The sequence below is a fragment of the Lissotriton vulgaris genome, chromosome 5, assembly GCF_964263255.1.
Source record: "Lissotriton vulgaris chromosome 5, aLisVul1.2, whole genome shotgun sequence".
Classification (NCBI taxonomy): domain Eukaryota; kingdom Metazoa; phylum Chordata; class Amphibia; order Caudata; family Salamandridae; genus Lissotriton; species Lissotriton vulgaris.
The window spans coordinates 1205704685-1205725751 of NC_141693.1; the positions used below are offsets into that span (position 1 = coordinate 1205704685).

Below are 21067 nucleotides of genomic sequence, written 5' to 3' on the forward strand. Positions count from 1 at the left end.
ACGCAAGCACACCGTAATTCTATAAGGCTGAACCCTTCTCAGTACTCCCTATGGTGTACCCCACTACATCGAGGGCACAACTTCGGCAGACACTATATCTCAGGAAGCATTACATTGCAGGTATTTATATCTAAATATTGTTGTTCAGGATATTGTTGAGGGGTACATAACAGGTAACTGTGTAATACCGTCCAATATATCATCTAGGGCTTCTAGTGACATCATAAACCAAAATGGCACCAGAATCGAAAGATGGCATTATATGACCATATCACTGATGTTAACTGCTGTTTATATTTTATATTACCTGCATTATTCTGGGTATTTAGCTTGAAACACCTTGTCTCTTCAAAATGCAGCTACCAAGGAGCATTGGTTACCATGTTTAGGCTTGGTTTACTCTAAAGATATTCAAGAACAGACCGTATAATTTGTTAAATCCGACATTAAGAGAAAGATTTCCCCTATATTTCTGCCTGCTCTTGTTGTATTCAAACCAACAGTATGACAACGTATAGAACTCCAAAAGGTAAAAGTAACAAGCATGGGCAAAGCAAATAGGTCTTGCCTATACAAGAGTTATTGGCAAAAGCAATGTGTTTTAGCCATGTTGAACACAAGTGTGGCTGCTATTCAGCTTGGCTAAAAGTTAGTGGCACAGTGGAGACTGGAGTAGAGTCATAGAGTGGAGTGGCAGAGAGTGGAGAAGAGTATCAAGTAGTCTCATAGAGTGGAGTGTTATAGAGTAGAGTGGTGTGGAGTGGAGTTCAATGGTATAGAGTGGTGTGGCGAAGGGTCCTGTGACGTAGAGTAGAGTGGAGTGTTATGGCGTTCCATTGACTGTGATGGTGTAGGATGGAATAGTATGTCATAGAGTAGAATGGAATGGAATGGAGTGGCGTGAAGTGGCATAGAGGGAGTTGCTTGTAGTAGAGTGTTGTGGAGTGGCATACAGTAGAATGGAGAAGCGTAGAGGGGATTGTCATGGATTAGAGGGGAGTGTCATGAAGTAGAATGAATTGTCTTTGTGTAGAGCGAGTGGTGTGTAGCGGAGTAGAGTGGAAGAGCATTGAGCGGAGTAGCATGGAGTGTTGTAGACTGAGGTGGCGCAGAAAGAAGTGGAGTAGTGTCATAGATTTGAGTGGTGTATAGTAATGTAAAGTGCAATCACTTAGAGAGTGTTACGTAGAGTGGAGAGGAATGTTGTAGAGTGGAGTAGCGTTCAGTGTCGTGGAGAGGTGTAGAGTGGAGTGGCATGTAGTGTCACAGAGTAGAGTGGAGGGTCGTAGAGTGGAGTAGGGTGGAGTAGAATAGGGTAGAGTGGAATGCTGTGGAGTGGCGTGGAGTAGAGTTCCATAGTGTGTCATAGAGTGGAGTACAGTGGAGTGGTGTAGCGTAGAGTGGAGTAAAATGCCATTGTGTTGGGTAGAGCAGAGTGTCGTTGAGTAGATTGGACTATCGTAGAGTGGATTGTCATGGGGTGGAATAGAGCAGAGTGGCATAGTGTTGTGGAGGGGACTATTATGGAGTAAACTGTCGCAGAGGGGTGTCGTGTGGAGTAAATTGCCAGAGTGGAGAGTTGTAGAATCGGGCGGAGTGTCGTCGAGTGGAGTATTAAAGAATGGAGTGTTGTAGAGTGGCCTACAGTTAAGTCGTGTAGAGTGGAGTAGAATGTCTTAGTGTGGAGTAGCGTAGAGTGGAGTATAGTGTCTTAGAGTGGGGTAAAGTGTCAGAGTAGAGTGGCCTAGAGAGAAGTGGTGTAGACTGTTATAAAGTACAGTGGCATGAAGTAGAGTGTCGTAGAGTGGAATAAGTGCAGTGGAGTAGAGTAGTCTGGTGTAGAAGTCTAGTCACGTAGAGTGGAGTAGCTTAGAGGTATCTACCACTACCACACACGGTGAGGAAGTGTACTGCCATTTCAGACAACACATTTTCAATTGAAATGACCATACATTTGCACCGACATACAATTTTACTGATAAAATTATACAGTGCACAAACGATAATGTGTGGAAATGGCATCACCTTGTGGATAGTTTTTTGTTGTTGTTGATCGTATTCAAATATTTGTTTACAGCACACTTCACAATTACAAAAAAAGCACTTCATTTGTGCTTTCCTGATTCTGAAATATTTGCACAGTCATTTTCAGACATCTAAATTTGCTAGTAAAAAAGCCTTTAGTAAGTAAGTAAAATAGATTTGTAGAGCACAGAGTACCCAGAGGTGTCATGGTGCGAGTAAAACCTAGTAGCTGTGACAGAGACCGAGAAAGCAAATGAAAAAGATGAGAAAACCCTACAAAGAATCAAAGGGGAAAGAAAGGCACCTCCCTTCACAACGCCAAATTGTTATATAAAGCCTTTCACTTTGAAGTCAGAGAAAGAAACGTAAATACCAAGTTCCCTTCAGGACACAGCCCGATATTCGACCTCTGTCTTTGAACGCACCACAAATGTGGCATGATAAGAACAAACATAAAAGGCCTGTTTACAGAAAGGGAGCTCTGCGAAAGAATACAGTAAACAGACTATGCTCCATGGAATGGACTAACTCAGACTGAGCAGTTTAAATGAAATAAAGCCAACAAATAAAAAACAAGTTAATGTGAGTTACAAACCACTAAGGCAATGGTAGGCAATGGGCGGAAGGTACTCCTAGGTTAACTTTCCAAATGTCCCCAAAATGTCTTTTTCACACCAGAGAGCTGCACTGTCCGGGAGGCTTTGATATTAAAAAAAGAGGGGGAATTTTGTTTCTTTAACCTGCCTCCTCCAAAAAACAGACAAGAATATATTTTATATAAGTTGATGTCCTCAATGAGAAATGCAAGATCTGGATGGATGATTACTACTATCAGCAGTCCACTTGGGCATGAGTCTCAGTTTGTTCTGGCATAGGTGATCCACTTGGTCTTCCCTACTGGAACAGAGATGATCCACTTGGCCTTCCCCATGGAATATGATTGTTGGAAACGATGTGCCCATGGATGTGATGGAAGACATGTAGTATCTGGGTTCTTCAGATGCTGTAAATGTAAGGCACACCGGTACAATGCTAATATAAGGGAGCACACAATTCCCCACAGTCAGAGGGCCCCTCTCCTGCGGTCAAAATAAAATAACAAATTGGCAATATTTGCAGCGATCCCGCTGGACTTTTACATTTCGGCCCAGGGGATGGGGCCCCTGGGATCAAATTAGGCTCAGGAAGGAGGCCACACACACCCTTCCTGTATTATTGACTCTGTCCCGAGGATGGGGTCCTAAGGGCCTAATATGGCTAGGAGAGGGGGCGGTACATCCCTCCTCTTTTGTTTTTAAAATTTGGCCCCGGGAGATAGGGTCCCCGGGGCCTAAAAAGGCTCTGGGAGGGTGGCCACGCGCCCCCTACCTTTTTAAATTGGCTTTAGCCCAGGGGGACGGGATCCCTGTGGCATGATTAACCTCTTCGAGGGCGGTTGTGCAGCCCCCCACTCCCCTTTTAAACAAAACAATGGCCCTAGAGTATGAGGTCCCCAGGGCCTTTGAAGAATCGGGAGGGCGAGCCACATTTTCCCTTTTTTATTGGTTTGGTACTAGGGGGTAGAATCCCCAGGGCCTAAAAGGAGTTGGGATTAGGGGGAACGGCTTACCTCCCCTCTTTTTTATCATATTTTGCCCTAGGGGATGGGAACCCAAAAAGGCTGCGGGCCCCACTCCTATTTTTGTATTGTATTTGGGCCCGGGGGATTAGGTCCCTGGCACCAATTAATGGTAAAGGAGGGGGCTGCACATCCACCTCCCCTTGATATATATGTTTTGATCCCAGGGGATGGGGTCCCCTTGGCCTGAAGGTCAACCCTAAGCTGCACACGCAAAGACTGTGCGCGGTATGGGGTTGGCAGCCTGCTGGGGGTTTTGAGTGCCTGAGGGGAGCTGGAAGCAGGGCCTGGCTGCAACATAGGCCCTGTGACTAACCCCAAGCCATGCACAAACCAAGCCTGTGCACTGCGAGGGTTTGACTGCCTCCGGGTGGCTGATTGTGAGGAGTTGGACATTGGGTGTGATGAAAGGATTTGCACAGCATGAAATTGGCTGCCTGCGAGGAGTTGTCTGTTTCGGGGTGGGTTGGACAAAGTGTCTGGCCACAGGCCTTGTCCTGTTGCTAACCCCGTACTGCGCACAGCCAAAGTGTGCAGTGTGGGGTTGGCTGCCTGTGGGGCAGGAGTTGCTACAGGGCCTGGTTACAGGAAAACGTTAGAAGACTTAGAAGACTGTGTACACCAGGTACAAACCTATGTAAATGTGCTTGTTTTTCTTTAGAAGATGGGTTATCTGTAAATTGTTTATCACAGTATGAAGGCTGCAGGTAGTATGATCTTTAGCACCTTCAAACCTTTGGTATTTTAAGTGACTAGACTCTCTTTAGACAAGTTTTGCATGGAGTGTACACTGTTCTTAGTAAACAGTTTTCGGTGATCTTTGCATTATTGCTCATGAGAGTTTCACTGTCTTCAAACAGTATAGTGCAAAGTAAACTCTCTCCATCAGGTAAACGGTGTTAACAATTCACACTTCTCTACTCATTATTATTCTCAATGTTGGTTCAGTGACTGTCAGGGGTTTGATACAGGTAAAGACTGTCCATAGTAGGGCATTAGTTCTGTAACAGGGCTTGAGTATCTGGAAACACTTAGTTTTCCGTGACCAGTTACATACAGATTGAACACAGTGTGTAGTACCGGTTATTGTTTTACCTGTGGTTCACAGTCAACATGTACTCCTCTACCCATGAAGTGTATGGTATAGGGTCAATGTTGCACATAAAACAAGCTTGCTTCCACCGGGAAGAGGGGGTTGTATGTAGGATAGCAGTAATGTCACTTCATATTATTATGAGCTATTTTGCACTTACTTCAATAGCTCTAATGCCATACCCGTTTATAGACCAATGTGTACAAGAGAAGCTTGGACGATGTCATCAGTAATGCTGTTGGACTTGGCCCTCTTGGCAGGGTCACCCCTGAACTTTTTGCCTTCCTCCAATATTCTCTCTGACCTGTTTTTGTTGGTTTAATGACTCTGGGCACTTTACCACTGCTGACCAGTGCTAAAGTGCATATGCTCTCCCAATGTAAAGTGTATATGTGATTGATTTCCATGATTGGTTCATTGGATTTACTGTCAGTCCCCAGTAAAGTGCACCAGGAGTGCCAGCGCTAGTAAATGCCAATACTGCTAGTGGGCCTGCAGCGCTGGTTGCGCCACCCACAGAAGCAGCCTTTTAAAATGTGTCTAGGGTCTGCCATTGCAGAACCTGCGTGCAGTCTGGTACTGTCATGCTGGATGGGCAAGTGCACACACTTGCCAGCCTCTAAACCTTCCCTTAACTTCATATTAAGCACCCCTATGGTAGGCCCTAGGGCAGGGTGCATTGTAAGTGTAAGGTAGGACAAGCTCTGAAGTGTGTGGCATGTCCTAATAGTGAATTACAGCCAATTTCGTTTTTCACTATTGTAAGGCTACCTGTTCTCTTAGGCCAAGATGAGCTGCTGGAATTATTACACCCTATAATCCCAGCAGGCTCAGGGAACATGGTAGAAAGTCAAGTTTAGTATGCCAGAACTCAGATTAATAAAATACATCTTTTAGTAAAGTTTATTTTAATAGCCTGTGTTTGCAAATGCTACTTTTAGAAAGCTAGCATTTGCTTGCCTAACCATTTCAGCCCGCCTCTGCTAGGATGTGTATCTGACTGTCTGGGTTATGTGAGTGACAGGGTTGGTGGATGACAGGTGGTGAATGCAAGGATTACACCTTGGTGGGAGGTGGGAGTGCCCCTGGACTCTGAATAGGGCTGTGCTCTGCCACCACAATGCTGGCTCCGCCCCCTGGGGAGCGACTGATGACTCAGCCGACACCTAGCCCAGGAAAGGAGAAGCACCGTCAACAAGGTACTCCTGGCTGCCCCTGTCCACACAATGCTAGCTCCACCTCCTGTGGAGCGTCTGATGTGCCTGCCCCTCACACTGAAAGCAGAAGCCAGAGTACACCCAACAAAGTGCTCAGAGACTGAATTAAGTTATGCAGAGGCCCCCCTGGCCTGTGAGAACAAAGAAAATGCTGTATAAAAGTAGGAGCCCTGCTCCTTGTAAATTAGAATCCTGTTTCCCACAGCGAACCTCTGCCCAACTAGAAGGAGAAGAAGAAGCTGGAAGGACTGGCCTGCTGTCTGCCTTGCTGAGGAAGGAGAGGAGAAGACTTATTGAAAAGACTTTGCTGACTTGTGCTAGAAACTTTCTCCAAGGGCTTGTCTGAGCTTGCCCCCTGATCTGAACCCCAGGACTAGTGGGTTCTCTGTGCCTTGGCTTGTCTGTGATTGAGCCGTGTGTTTCCTCCCGCCGGAGGCAAGAATGCACCCCCCTTGCCCCCTCCTAGAACTGTGTCACTCGGGAGCTTGCCTGCCCTTTCACCCGTTGAGAGCCTCGCTTTGCCTGAGCCGCTCTATGCCCCTCGGGGCAGGCCGCCTGCTCCTCTGCCACTGTTCGCTAATGGAGGACTTGAAGGGTTCATCTGCCCCCTCCCGCATGAATCCTGGTCTCCTGAGGGCATATCCATAGCCTGGACGGCCGCCCGTGCGTTGTGATCGCACCCGGCCGCCCCGCTGTGCCCTCTGACCTGTGGAGAGGCCGCGCCGCATAACCAAAGGACTCGCCACCTCTACTGGCCGTATTGGAGGTCTCCGTGCCGCGCCCCGCCTTCGGAAGCATCCTGCCATTCTTCAGATCCCAAGGTACATCTGCTCTTCCAAGCGCACCAAGAGCCTGACCCGTCCCCGTGCATCGACGGACATTTGCCGCTCGCGGTGTCAGTGCATCTCAAGCAAGAAATCGACAACGGGCTCGGGCCTGCACCGTTCTTATTTCCCCGTCAGCCTGTAACTGTGTACTAAGACCTTCCCTGTGCGCTTGGCCCGAGGAGCCTCTCATCGCCTCCCTGCTCCTCACTGCAGCCGAGATTCCCCACCTCCGGAAAAGGCCCTGGGTTCCTCGAGGCTCCTCTCATCGCCTCCCTGCTCCTCACTGCAGCCAGGAGCCCCCACCTCTGGAAAAGGCCCTGGGTTCCTCGAGGCTCCTCTCATCGCCTGCTTGCTGCTCCTCAGCTCAGCCTCCACCGTGGGAATCTGAGTCCGCCTGCTCACGCGAGATGCGTGAGTCTTGGTAGGGCCCGGGGTTGCGGGCTGCGAAGCACACAGAGGCGCTTGGGAGCGCTGTAACTTCCAGGAACGGGGCAAGAGGCCCCAAATATTGCATAACAAGAACTGTGGCATTATCCTTTCTAAAAGAGTAACTGAACTGCCACAAAAAGAACTATTATAAGCAAAAGAGACTAAAAGGAAGCAACTATTAATTCAAAAGAACACTTGCCATTTTTCTATGATCTTGTGGACTAACAAAAATCGATATATTGGTCTTGTGATAAGTCTTGCCTGAACATATATATTTTTATATAAAGGAACCGTATTTTTATATATCTACAGCCTGGTGTCCATTTGTGGGGGGATTGGTAAATTTACTGTGCGTGTTATTACAAATGCTTAACTCAGAAACGCCTGCAGAATAGCCTTGGCTGCTCACGCCACGCACCTAGAGGGTGAGCAAGGGTAATTCTAAGGGGTCATCCTTCGCCATGACTTAGAGGAGAGGGTCCCTGCTTGTCACACGTAAATGCTTGCGCCAACCAGAGACCCCCAATTCTAACATTGGACGCAGCAGTAAGGATTTGCGAATTTGCATTTGTAGTTTACATACAGTGAATTGCTGATCACCACATAGTGAGAGCAGACCTATAACGCAGCCACAGATTTCCATTTTTATAATTTTGCTGGGAGATCTCCATGTGTTTTTGAAAACGTCATGCCTGGTTCAGTGAGGATAGAAAAAGCAGCAACCAGATACCTGTCGCCAGAGGAGCTGGCAGACAGGGCGGCAGACAGGGCACATGCAATGGAGATGGCAAAGTTAGCTGGACAAATAGAATTGGAAAATCAGAAATTGGCAATGGAAGCGCAAAAACGCCAAAGAGCTCACTACTTGAGGATGAGAGAACTTGATTTGGATCTTGAAGCCAGGAGGGCTTCAGCCCAACATCCAGAGATTTGTGTAGCTCACAACTTGAGCTTTGCTGAGTTGGAGGTGGAGTCCAGCTCAGCTGGTGGCAGCAACATTCAGGTATCTAGTGCTGACAGCATAGTGCGCGCACCTAGAGATATGGCACCTGACTTGGAGGGGGTTAACTTACACCAGGAGGTTCAAGGGCATGAGGGAGCTTCAGTAGTGCGCAGCGTCCCTGAGGGGAATAGGGTAGCTGGCGTAGGAGTACATGGTCCTAGTGGTGGGAGGGATTCCCCCATGGTTGAGGCCCTGGTAGGTGAGTGTAAAGACCGCCCAGAAGAGTGTGGGTTGTGTGACAGAGACAGTCCGCTACTGTCGGGCCAGTCTCAGAAGAATGGTGTGGGGTATGTGTGTGAGGCACTGGATAGAGAGGTGAAGGATAGTTTGGTTAACCCTGCTAGGGGGCTGTGTAATCCAATCCAATTGTGGGAGAGCATACTTTAAGTCTCAGTTTTCCAGAGCTATGCCAACACCTGTTTGAGAGTGAGTTCTCTGACCCCAGGAAGCTCACGTTAGAGGCAGACCTTCTGGTGGATTCCAGAGGGTCTGGAGAGGCATTGGGGTGTGATCCTGTGGGGAGTGGCTCAGGTATCTTCCAGCCCAGAGTGGTGGAAGTGTCGCAGAGTAGACCAGCTAGGTCCTGTAGTAGTGAGAGGGGTGTAGGGCTTCATGTCCTGTCCTTAAGGGGAAGGAGTGAGAATGGGTTTTGTCCCGGTAGTGCCCAACCTCAGTCTCAGAGCCTGGATGGTTCTTTAAGGGAACACCAGGTGGGGAGCCTAGGCTGTCCGGATGAGTCACCCTCTGAGGGGGATCCCCCAGTGGCTAGAGAACATGGAGGCTCTGTAAACAGAGGTCCAGTAGTTCTGGTATCTGGCAGTACCCCTCCAGTTGGGAGGGTGCAGAAGTCCAGAAAGAGGGGCGAGAGGGGGAAAGAGTCCCCAGTGGAAGAACCAGTGGGTCAGGGGCCAGCCAGCAGGGCTGCGTCCCCAGTGAATGACCATGGGGACACCACTTCTGTCCTGGGGGATCTTCCTGCACTGTCAGATGGACAGGGGTTAGGAGATATGCGCCAGGCAGACTGTCGCACTACACATGAGCTATGTGCCACCCTCAGGAGGGGCATGCGTGTTCCCCGGGAAGTCCTGGTGCGCCAGGCAAGTGTTCGACTGCAGGGTTGGGTCCCTGAGTTGAGAAGCCAGGTTCAGGGGTTGTCTGACCTGGAGGGCAGGGCCACTGTAATCAGTGTCCTGGCCCATGTCGCTTCTAGGGGTACCACTCCAGTTGGGAGTGGGCAGTACTCTGGACGGGGGTGCAGAGGGAAGGAGTTCTCGCCTCTGACCCCGGTTCAACTAGAAGATTTAGACCCTAGGTTTAAGGGCCAGGTGCAGGGTGTCTCCCCTGACCTGGTGCCCCAGTTGCAGGATAGCACCCCTGAACTGGTGGGGGAATTGTGCAGGGCACCTGCCACAGGTGCCCTGACAATTCTGGAAGGGGGTACCACTCCAGGTGGGAGGGTACAAAGCCCCAAGAAGGAGGACTGGGTGTTGGAGAGGCCACCCCAGTGTTTGGTCCAGCCGCCAGGTACAGGCCTGGGGCTGGTGGGTCAGTGCCAAGATGTCATACCTCACCTGACCGGAGGGAGAGTGGACAAAGGGTGCCAAGCACCTGGGGCTACTGCTCCCGCTCTTTAACGCCACAGAGGTTTGAGAGCCCTGAGAGTCATAAGGCCTGGGTCTCAGCCCTGACTACTGTCAGTGGCCACGGTAATTTGATGATTGTCTGTTGGGACACACCTGTGAGCAGGTTAAGGTTAGATGCTGCACAGGTGGTGTCCACAGAGGAAGAGAAGGGTGCCCCATGGAGTAGCTGGGTGGACCCTGAGAGTATGGACAGAGGATTTGAAATAGGTTCAGATTGGCGTAGAACTGTTGCGTGCCAGGTCCATGTTCTATCGCCCAAAGCAGGGAAGCCCATCACAGTGGTGATTGGTCTACCCTGCGTTTTGGCTGGAAGGGGGTTGTGTTGGACTTGACCCTCTTGGCAGGGTCACCCCTGAACTTTTTGCCTTCCTCCAATATTCTCTCTGACCTGTTTTTGTTGGTTTAATGACTCTGGGCACTTTACCACTGCTGACCAGTGCTAAAGTGCATATGCTTTCCCAATGTAAAGTGTATATGTGATTGATTTCCATGATTGGTTCATTGGATTTACTGTCAGTCCCCAGTAAAGTGCACCAGGAGTGCCAGGGCTTGTAAATGCCAATACTGCTAGTGGGCCTGCAGCGCTTGTTGCGCCACCCACAGAAGCAGACTTTTAAAATGTGTCTAGGGTCTGCCATTGCAGAACCTGCGTGCTGGTACTGTCATGCTGGCTGGGCAAGTGCACACACTTGCCAGCCTCTAAACCTTCCCTTAACTTCATATTAGTCACCCCTATGGTAGGCCCTAGGGCAGGGTGCATTGTAAGTGTAAGGTAGGACAAGCCCTGATGTGTGTGGCATGTCCTAATAGTGAATTACAGCCAATTTCGTCGTTCACTATTGTAAGGCTACCTGTTCCCTTAGGCCAAAATGAGCTGCTGGAATTATTACACCCTATAATGCCAGCAGGCTCAGGGAACATGGTAGAAAGTCAAGTTTTGTATGCCAGAACTCAGAATAATAAAGTATATCTTTTAGTAAAGTTTATTTTAATATCCTGTGTTTGCAAATGCTACTTTTAGAAAGCTAGCATTTGCTTGCCTAACCATTTCAGCCCGCCTCTGCTAGGATGTAATCCTGAATGTCTGGGTTATGTGAGTGACAGGGTTGGTGGATGACCGGTGGTAAATGCAAGGATTACACCTTGGTGGGAGGTGGGAGTGCCCCTGGACTCTGAATAGGGCTGTGCTCTGCCACCACAATGCTGGCTCCGCCCCCTGGGGAGCGACTGATGACTCAGCTGACACCTGGCCCAGGAAAGGAGAAGCACCGTCAACAAGGTACTCCTGGCTGCCCCTGTCCACACAATGCTGGCTCCACCTCCTGTGGAGCGTCTGATGTGCCTTCCCCTCACACTGAAAGCAGAAGCCAGAGTACACCCAACAAAGTGCTCAGAGACTGAATTAAGTTATGCAGAGGCCCCCCTGGCCTGTGAGAACAAAGAAAATGCTGTATAAAAGTTGGAGCCCTGCTCCTTGTAAATTGGAATACTGTTTCCCACAACGAACCTCTGCCCAACTAGAAGGAGAAGAAGAACCTGGAAGGACTGGCCTGCTGTCTGCCTTGCTGAGGAAGGAGAGGAGAAGACTTATTGAAAGGTCTTTGCTGACTTGTGCTAGAAACTTTCTCCAAGGGCTTGTCTGAGCTTGCCCCCTGATCTGAACCCCAGGACTAGTGGGTTCTCTGTGCCTTGGCTCGTCTGGGATTGAGCTGTGTGTTTCCTCCCGCTGGAGGCAAGACTGCGCCCCCCTCATCCCCTCCTAGAACTGTGTCACTCGGGAGCTTGCCTGCCCTTTCACCCGTTGAGAGCCTCGCTCTGCCTGAGCCGCTCTCTGCCCCTCGGGTCCGGTCGCCTGCTCCTCTGCCACTGTTCGCTACTGGAGGACTTGGAGGGTTCATCTGCCCCCTCCCGCCGGAACCCTGGTCTCCTGAGCGCACATCCATAGTCTGGACGGCCGCCTGTGCGTTGTGATCGCACCCGGCCGCCCCGCTGTGCCCTCTGACCTGTGGAGAGGCCGCGCCGCATAACCAAAGGACTCGCCACCTCTACTAGCCGTATTGGAGGTCTCCGTGCCGCGCCGCGCCTTCGGAAGCATCCTGCCATTCTTCAGATCCCAAGGTATATCTGCGCTTCCAAGCGCACCAAGAGCCTGACCCGTTCCCCTGCATCGAGGGACATTTGCCGCTCGCGGTGTCAGTGCGCCTCAAGCAAGAAATCGACAACGGGCTCGGGCCGCACCGTTCTTATTTCCCCGTCAGCCTGTAACTGTGTACTAAGACCTTCCCTGTTCGCTTGGCCCGAGGAGCCTCTCATCGCCTCCCTGCTCCTCACTGAAGCCGAGAGCCCCCACCTCCAGAAATGGCCCTGGGTTCCTGGAGGCTCCTCTCATGGCCTCCCTGCTCCTCACTGCAGCCAGGAGCCCCCACCTCCGGAAAAGGCCCTGGATTCCTCTCATTGCCTGCTTGCTGCTCCTCAGCTCAGCCCCCACCGTGGGAATCCGAGTCCGCCTGCTCACGCGAGATGCGTGAGTCTTGGTAGGGCCAGGGGTTTTCTTCCGTGTGGAGCACAGAGGAGCGCTGCAAAGCACACAAAGGCGCTTGGGAGCGCCGTACCTTCCACGAACGGGGCAAGAGGCCCCAAATATTGCATAACAAGAACTGTGGCATTATCCTTTCTAAAAGAGTAACTGAACTGCCACAAAAAGAACTATTTTAAGCAAAAGAACCTAAAAGGAAGCAACTATTAATTCAAAAGAGCCATTTCCATTTTTCTATGATCTTGTGGCCTAACAAAAATCGTTATATTGGTCTTGTGATAAGTCTTGCCTGAACACATATATTTTTATATAAAGGAACCGTATTTTTATATATCTACAGCCTGGTGTCCATTTGTGGGGGGATTGGTAAATTTACTGTGTGTGTTATTACAAATGCTTAACTCAGAAACGCCTGGAGAATAGCCTTGGCTGCTCACGCCACGCACCTAGAGGGTGAGCAAGGGTAATTCTAAGGGGTCATCCTTCGCCCTGACTTAAAGGAGAGGGTCCCTGCTTGTCACAAGTAAATACTTGCGCCAACCAGAGACCCCCAATTCTAACAAATGCCATCAATTATGTCATTTGAGATATCAACGATGTTCTAAATAAAGTCACATATATATGTGACTCACAATCTTTCGCAAAGGGTGCTTAAAAATATATATATTTGGGAATCCTAAGTAGTATTTACAGAACATTAGGTAGGAGGTTTAGTGGTTGTGATATGAATTTAAAAAGGGTCTTTATTATTACAACATTCACTGAGCACCAGGGTGAGGAAGGTTCTTGATCAAATTGTTAAATAACCATTTAACACGACTTAAAACCAGATGTTGGTAACCCCCAAAACCAAATTCCTGCTAGTGCTTTCCCCTTAAACCAGACCTACTGAATTCCTTGATGAAGGCTGACCCCACGCACTTGATCATTAGATCTCCAGGTGCTTTTGGCTGCATATCATCTATTTTTAGCTCCAGCGATCCTCGGGGTTGGGCTCCGGTAAATGACTGTGTGCTGTGTCAAAGCCTGTTTCTGTCTGGTTGCTAGATTTTTACTTGATGTATTTGAGTTTTGGTGTCCATGATTTTTGTATTTCTGCTTCATGTAGATTTGACTTTCACAGGTTTGGAGAAGAAAGTACGGCTCGATTGCTGAGGTGGCTACAAAAGCAGAAGGTGCCATTAGATGCCTCGATACTGGATATTGGAACTGGTAATGGCCTGTTACTGGTTGAAATGGTTAGTAATGAAAGACAAAGCGGGTTAGGGGACATGAAGAAAGTGTTCTATTTTTTACATGGCCTGTCGCAGCCTATTTTACTTTGGTTCATTGGAATTATACTGCAGGCGAAGACTAAAATATGCAGTGGCGGCAGGCACGCACCGGAGGTATTGGAGATGGGGTGGGGGGTAATATAAAAAAAAGCTTACCTTATCACCGTGTCTCTCCTCCGTGGGATGCAACAAGAAGCAGAAAGCACCCCGGCTCCCCTGACCAATCCCAACGCTACAATGCAGCATTGTGATTGGTCTGAGCCCCGCGGGTCGGCGCGGAGACGGGGACTGGGAGCACGGGCACGTGCTCCACCCAGTCTGTATCGCAGCTGTGTGGAGAACATGCAAAGTGTGCAAGATTGTTTGGCTGGCCAAGAGGGTCAGCCAAAGCGCTATGTGCACTTGGAGTGAGCAAGTGAAACCACTCCTCCCGATAGTCCCATCCACCCCGGCGCAAAGCAGCAGAAACAAATAAAATGATAATAAAATTGAGTTATCATTTTATTTTTCCTTTAGTTACACTGTTTAAAAGCAGTGGGCGATGCTCCTCCACCTTAGCGGAGGAGTCACGACTGAAATTAGGTGGCAGGATTCACTAAATTGTGCAGCAAGAAAAAGCTAATTATGCAGTGTAATGCAGCACATTTTGAATCAATAATACATCCCTGTCTTGCCATGTTTACCTATGTAAACACTGAATTGTCAAATGTTTAGTCTCATTATTATCTGTTTATCGCCTAAATACAGCTATCAACACATGAAAGGCGAACTGCTTCTGAACAACCAAAGGCTCAGCAACCTTTGTAAAAGCGTTTTTAGTAACTTTTGATCCATTTGAGCAAGAAACAATTTTTTGTAGTTAAAATCTGCAAATTATGCAGGAGATGATGAATTATGTTACAAGTAAGGTAAATCCATAATTATGCAGAAAAAACAGCAGCAGCCGAATCACATAATTCCAGTGGCCCTGCTTATACTACATAAGTATAGAAGTCCTAGCCAGAGGAGACCATCTGTAGTCCGTATTGAGAGATTCCCTGGGCCATAATTTGTGGGTGTGTTTGCCTGCCCTGACAAATTTCTGCAGCGCAGCGTGTATGTTTCACTTTGCATCTAAGCCCATGTTTTGGCGCCAACCTGCTGTGTGTTGAAAGCCATTTCTGGTTTCTGTGATTGGCTTCGCATCCTGCACCAGAAACAATTTTTGTCGTGTTAGGGGAAGGAGCATAAAGATTCAAATGTGACCACGATACTCAGTGGTAAGGAAAGCTGAACCAAAGTAGATTATAAAACAGTGATTAAACTCCCCATTTTTAGGTCAAGCTGAGCGGCAGCATGCATGTACTGCTCGCTCTGCAAGGCATGCTGCATTAGGTATGCACTATAGCCCCGCTCACTCTCCGCCCATTTTTTTATTGGATTGTGCCATTGTCTTTCATGTACTGGGCTTGAGGCTTGTTAGTCCCTCATTGCTACTGACTTGTCTTCTTTTGTTACCGCCCAGAATGACTGGACCTTTTACTGGTGTTGTGACATGCTCTGCTTTATAAGTTGGTGAGCACTATTTTCCTTAATGTTCTTCCCCTATTCCACACATGACATCGCAGCACGCCTACTACTGTATTTATTTAAATTACTACGTGGTCTGCTTTAACTATATTGGTCGCACTTATTTAATTTACGGCGCAGTCCGCTTCCAGTTTAGAGGCTGCTCTTATTTACTTCATTAATTAAGTAATAGCACTGGCCACTTTCACTGCAGCGGCTGCTCACAACGTTTCTTAATTAATGAATTTTTACTTTGTGTGAAAGCGCACCATATGCGCTTTCACTTTAATATTGCTCGTGCCCCTTTGTTTAGACGCTGCTCACTGTAACCTGAATACCGTGAGCGTCTAAATAAATAGGCGTGGCCAACATTAAAGTGCTCTCGCGTTTGTGAGAGTATGAGCTATTGGCATTACAAATAACCATGCCTTTTATATATGTGTTTGGTTTAAAACACATAAATAAAAGGCATTGTCATCATGTACAATGCTAATCACTTAAATGCTCGCAAAAGTGAGCCCTATTGCATTGAAAAAAAAAATTCTTACTCTTCTTTCTTACTCTTCTTTCAGTTCTGTATCTTACTTTCTCAGCGCCGTCATCCATTGTATGGCCTTCTGCTCCTTTATAATACCACTTCTAAATCTGAGGTCTTGTACTTTCCTGCCTCAGCATCACCTGTCACTTTAACTGACTCACAGGAAAATTGAGTCCTCTTTAGTCCATCCAGCTGTTTCAGCAAGATAACAAATACATTTTGTGGCATGCAGACAGAAATCACTCACAATACTGCCAAAAAATTCATTCACTTATACTAGTAAATGTCCAGGGCTACTAGTAGGTTACCCCCAATATCCCTTCGCACCATTTTACCAAGTTTTTAACCTTGCCCCTAGAGCTCTTTATAAACTTCTGAGACATACTCTTGCTTCCTCATATCACCAAACTGGCTGTCTCCCAGCCAGAAATAAGCCATACTCATGTTTTTGATGATCAATTGGAAACTCGTGAAAGGCAGCGCCCCTAAATAATTCACTTGCATCATATGCCCTATGCTCCAACCAGTGGTGTTTCACAGAATAATGGGGCTCCTGACAGAATGTGGTAAGAGGCCTCTTAGAACCCCTTTCTCTCAAATATATGGCTGGGTGGGGACCCCAGGGGCTGCAGTGGTCTGTGTTACTTCTCTGACTCCAACCTGGATCCCCAAGACCTGCTAACAGGAATCGCCTAGTTACATCCAAACTGTCCTCTGTCGCTGCCACGTTCCGGTCCTATTGTCTACCAACTTCACTGCAACTATCTACCACGTTTGTGCTGCCATCTTTCCAGAAATTAAAAAAAAATCACGTTTCATCTAATTCAACTAGAAAGACAAGAATGATCACATCCATGCTCACCCCACTCTGTTTTAAATATGTATTTTTATATGCCTGTATTTCTCACTAGTTACAGTCGTGCACAAATGTAGATACATGTCCATCTTCGACATCATATTATTTTAATTTAAATGACACATTTAAGCCATATCACAAATAAGGACCTTGGCCTAAAGTTAAGTACCCTAACCTTGTATGTGCAGTCCTTTGCTTGCTGACCGTGTCTAGTCTAATTTATCACTATTGTTTTCTTTTTTTAAAAACTTTTTATTAGACATCATCAACAAAATTCACCATGTACAATCACGAGCAAGGAACCACACAATGCTGCAGATTTCAATATGGGACACAATATATCAAATCACAGTGTACTATTTAGAGTATTTCAAGGGGTTTCAGGTGTTACAGTACCTTGTATTGGAGCTGGTGGGGTACAGATATCTCCTCTGTAATGATTCCATGACCCCCACACTCTGTTCAATTTCCCAGGGCATCCCTTTGCCGCATAGACTAATTTGTCCCAGAACATGCACCAGTCAAGACCCGCCTCCCATTGTCTCAGTGTAGGTGATTGACGTGCCCCCAGGTAAGATGCATAGGTTCCCAGATATTTAGGAAGCATCTGCGGGCCTCCGGCTGTATGTCGATGTTCAGAACCTCCCGTAAAGTTTGATGTACGGCTTGCCAATAGGACTGTATATGTACACAGTCCCATATGATGTGTATAAATGTACCAACCTCCCCGCACCCACGCCTACACTTCCCTGTTTCTGCTCTACCCATTCGAACCAAGCTCGGCCCCGTATAATAAATCCTGTGCAGAATTTTGAACTGTACCAGTCTCAGTCGTAAAAACCACAGTAGATGGACAGAATGCAGAACATTGTCATACATTCACCTCAGTTGAGACATGGCCATATGCAAATCAGTCTGACCCTGTGTCTCATGGGAACAGTCCAGCCCGAACTGCCGAGCCATGCCTTCCCTGGACCGGAAACAAGCTTCTGAGGACCGGTTTCTGGCATTCCAGCCATCTTCAGCCTGGCTTGCCTAAATTCAGTGGTGTGGAGAGCATGGTACTGAGTCTGAGCATACCCATCCCACTCGGGGTGACAATTGCAAAAACCAAATTAGATGGACAGAATGCAGAACAATGTCATACATTTACCCCAGTACAGAGATATGGGCCTAAATCCATCGTTTTTGTTTTTTTTCGTCGTGCCTGGATTGCCAAGTTTCTCGGAAACCGCCTCCTGCCAATCTTCCTCATCTAGTTCTATACAGTCGCTAACCCATTTCTCCTTCAGCGATTGTAAGGGATCCCCCATGTTATTTTTCAGCTTTTTATAAATCAGGGAAATGGTTTTCTCCAGCAGGTGGCCATCGAGTATCCTGACCTCCAGTGGAGATGCCTCCGGTAGTGTGGATTTGCTCGTAACTTGTGTGAGTAGGGCATGCCACACTTGGAAATACCGAAAATAGTCAGTATCTGCCAGACGGTATTGCTGTTGGAGGGAGGAAAACGTCTTTGATCCACGAAAGTCCTATCAGATCCCATTTGTTGAAGCCCTTGGATTGTCACAGGCTTCCGAGCCTCTTGGATTTCCACAGCGGAGTTGACCGGGTACGTCTGCGGTCCCATCCCAGCTGCTTGTTAGCCACATGCCAAATATGAACCGAATGTGCAGTGGGTCCTGTGAGGGGGGTATCTGCGGGGTCTGGCATAGAGTGCTCTGGTGTATTCAGGGAGCAGCCATTTGTCCATGGCGTACCCGGGGTCATCCGGTCGACCATAGATCCCGTGATTAATGGCCGCCAAATAGGATGCCCAAAAATATTTTTTAACGTCTGTCAGGCTAATGCCCCCATCATACCAATTAAGGGTCAATTTAGTTAAGGCTATGCAAGGTTTACCATCCCATAGGAGATCTCTTTGCAGACTCTCTATTTCTTTGAAATAAGAAGGGGGAACTGGGCCCATTGAATTCTGGAGGGCATATAGGAAGCGAGGCAGGGCCATCATTTTAAAGAGTACCGCTTTATCTAACATGAAAGGGTTAGAGACTTCCAGCGCTTGACATCACTCTTGAGCCTCTGCATAGGTAGCCCCAGGTTACGGGAAAAGCGGAGGTCCGCATTCAGCGTAATGAAAATGCTGAGATAGCGAAAGCTGCCTGTCACTATTTGAATCGGGCAGTCCCTTGGAAGGTTAGACGGTACACCCTGTAGGACATACACTACGGATTTTGACCAGTTAATGTGAATCTAGAGAATCTCCCATACACCACGAGTATGTCAAGGAGTCTAATCATGGAGACCATTAGGGAGGTCAGGTACAGCAAAACTTTGTCTGCATATAGTGATATCTTATCTTTCCAATCTGGTGACCACCGCATCCTGCGAATCACTTGATCTCTACGGATCCATGCCGCCAGGGGCTCCAAGCCCAATGCAAATAGGAGTGGGGATAGGGGGCATCCCTGGCGCGTGCCACGGCTCAGTTGGAAGGCTGGTGACTTGCAGTTGTTTACTACGACCTGGGTCATGGGAGTAGAATACAGCAGACGGACCCAGCTCTTAAAGTTAGGCCCAAAACCTAGCTTGTCTAATACGGCAAAGAGGTAGGGCCATTAGACCATATCGAATGTCATGGTGGCATCCAGGTATACTGCATGGCGGGTTCTTGGATTGTTGATACTCTTCTCAAAACACTGTGTAAGTGGCGCAAATTGAGAGCGGTGTTTCGGTGTAGCATGAAGCCTGACTGGTTAAGGTGTAATAGTGTGTCAATTACTTTAATCAAGCGTGTAGCTAATAGTTTAGCTAGAATTTTAGGTTCTGCATTCAGCAGCGATATGGGTCTACAGGACGCGCAGCTGCTCTTGGATTTACCCTCCTTGTGAATGACTGCAATATTTGCAACTCGTTGGTCAAATGGGAGTATCCCCTCGTCTCTGCTCTCTAAGAACATCAAACGGAGGTATGGAGCTATCTTGTATGGTCTTAATTTGTACAGTTCATTCGGAATGCCATTGGGACCTGACGCCTTTTTCCGAATTCACCCTGTATTGCCTGTGCCACCTCATCATCTGTGAGAGATGACTCGAGATATTCGTTATCTTCCTCTGAGAGGACTGGGAGCCTAATTTCCCTAATCAATTCACTATTGTCATTGTTTGTGTATCTGCCAGCAGTGCGATACACTGTTTGAAAATATTTTGCAAATTAGTTACCTATTTCCCGCGGGTCGGTTATGGGGAAGCGTCTTATACGTGTAGCTCGGGCACCAGCCGGGCCACCCACTCCCTCCTGTCCACCCATGCAATAAGCTTCCCCGCTTTAGCCCCCTGTTCATAGATTCTGCTCTGTGTCTCTCTGCTCTGCGCCTTGGTTCTATCCTCAGCTATACTTTTGAATTCGTCTTGTTTCAAATTTAGGAGATGTAACTTTTCGGTGGTCACGGCTCGGGCTAATTCCTCCTCCACTCTCAGTATTTCTTTTTCCGCTCGCACTAACTCGACCTGCCTATTTTTCTTCTTTCCCACTACCAGTGACAGGGTTTCCCCACGAATAACTGTTTTGTAGGCTTCCCATAGCGTTCGAACAGAGTCAACCATCCCCTCATTATCTTGGAAGTAGTTGTCTATGGCTTGAGCTATTTTCTTCTGGGTTTCCGGGTCTCTCAGGTACCATGAATTAATGGGGGCTATTTTCACAGCATTTCTTTGAACCGGGACTATCTTCATCCAGACCGGCGAGTGGTCTGAGATACCTCTACCCAGGTGGTGAAACTCACAGATATTGAACGCCTGTGCCGCCGGAACTAAGATATAGTCAGTACGGGAGAGGCTATGATGGGCACCCGACAAGAACGTGTATTGAGTTTCTTCGGGGTGGCTGGTCCTCCAACCGTCCACTAGTCCCATGGACTCTAGCAAGTCCGATAGCCACTTCTGTGAGGGTCTAAGTTCCCGTGGCGGATGACGATCAAGTGTTACGGATAGCACTGCGTTGAAGTCACCCCCTATTACAAGGAGACCTACAGGAAGTGACAAAGGGATATTACCCAGGTCCTTGAATGTGTCGCTTTGAAGACCAAGGGGGAACATACACTGAAACAAACTTGGCCGTCTTGCCCTCCCACATGCCCAAGACCCCGCTATATCTACCCCGAGCGTCAGACCATGTGTTTTGCATAGTGAAAGGGAACACGTTTTTAGTTAATATGCCCACCCCTCGCGACCCCGTAGTAAAGCCGGCATGTTCCACCAACCTTGATCCTCCCTTGTCCAGAGCCCGACAAGTATTCCCTATCAGGTGCGTTTCCTATAGGAGGATGACATCCGGGGCCTGTCGCCTGAAATATTGGTTGACCATACCACGTTTAATCTGGTCACCCAGGTAAGAACTCTAACCCCTATATCCCTTTGTGTACCCATCTCTATTTAGACTTTGAAACCGCTCCTGCTCGGTGG

General features: G+C 48.0%; 1 protein-coding gene across 1 annotated transcript in view; it reads left to right on the forward strand.

The window, feature by feature from the left end:
• The window catches only part of EEF1AKMT2 (EEF1A lysine methyltransferase 2), a 178295-nt gene that overhangs the window by 108230 nt on the left and 48998 nt on the right, over positions 1-21067 (forward strand). The window contains exon 3 of the mRNA XM_086923002.1: positions 13515-13629. Coding sequence (XP_086779128.1) covers positions 13515-13629 — 115 coding nt within the window. The remainder of the gene's footprint in view (positions 1-13514; positions 13630-21067) is intronic.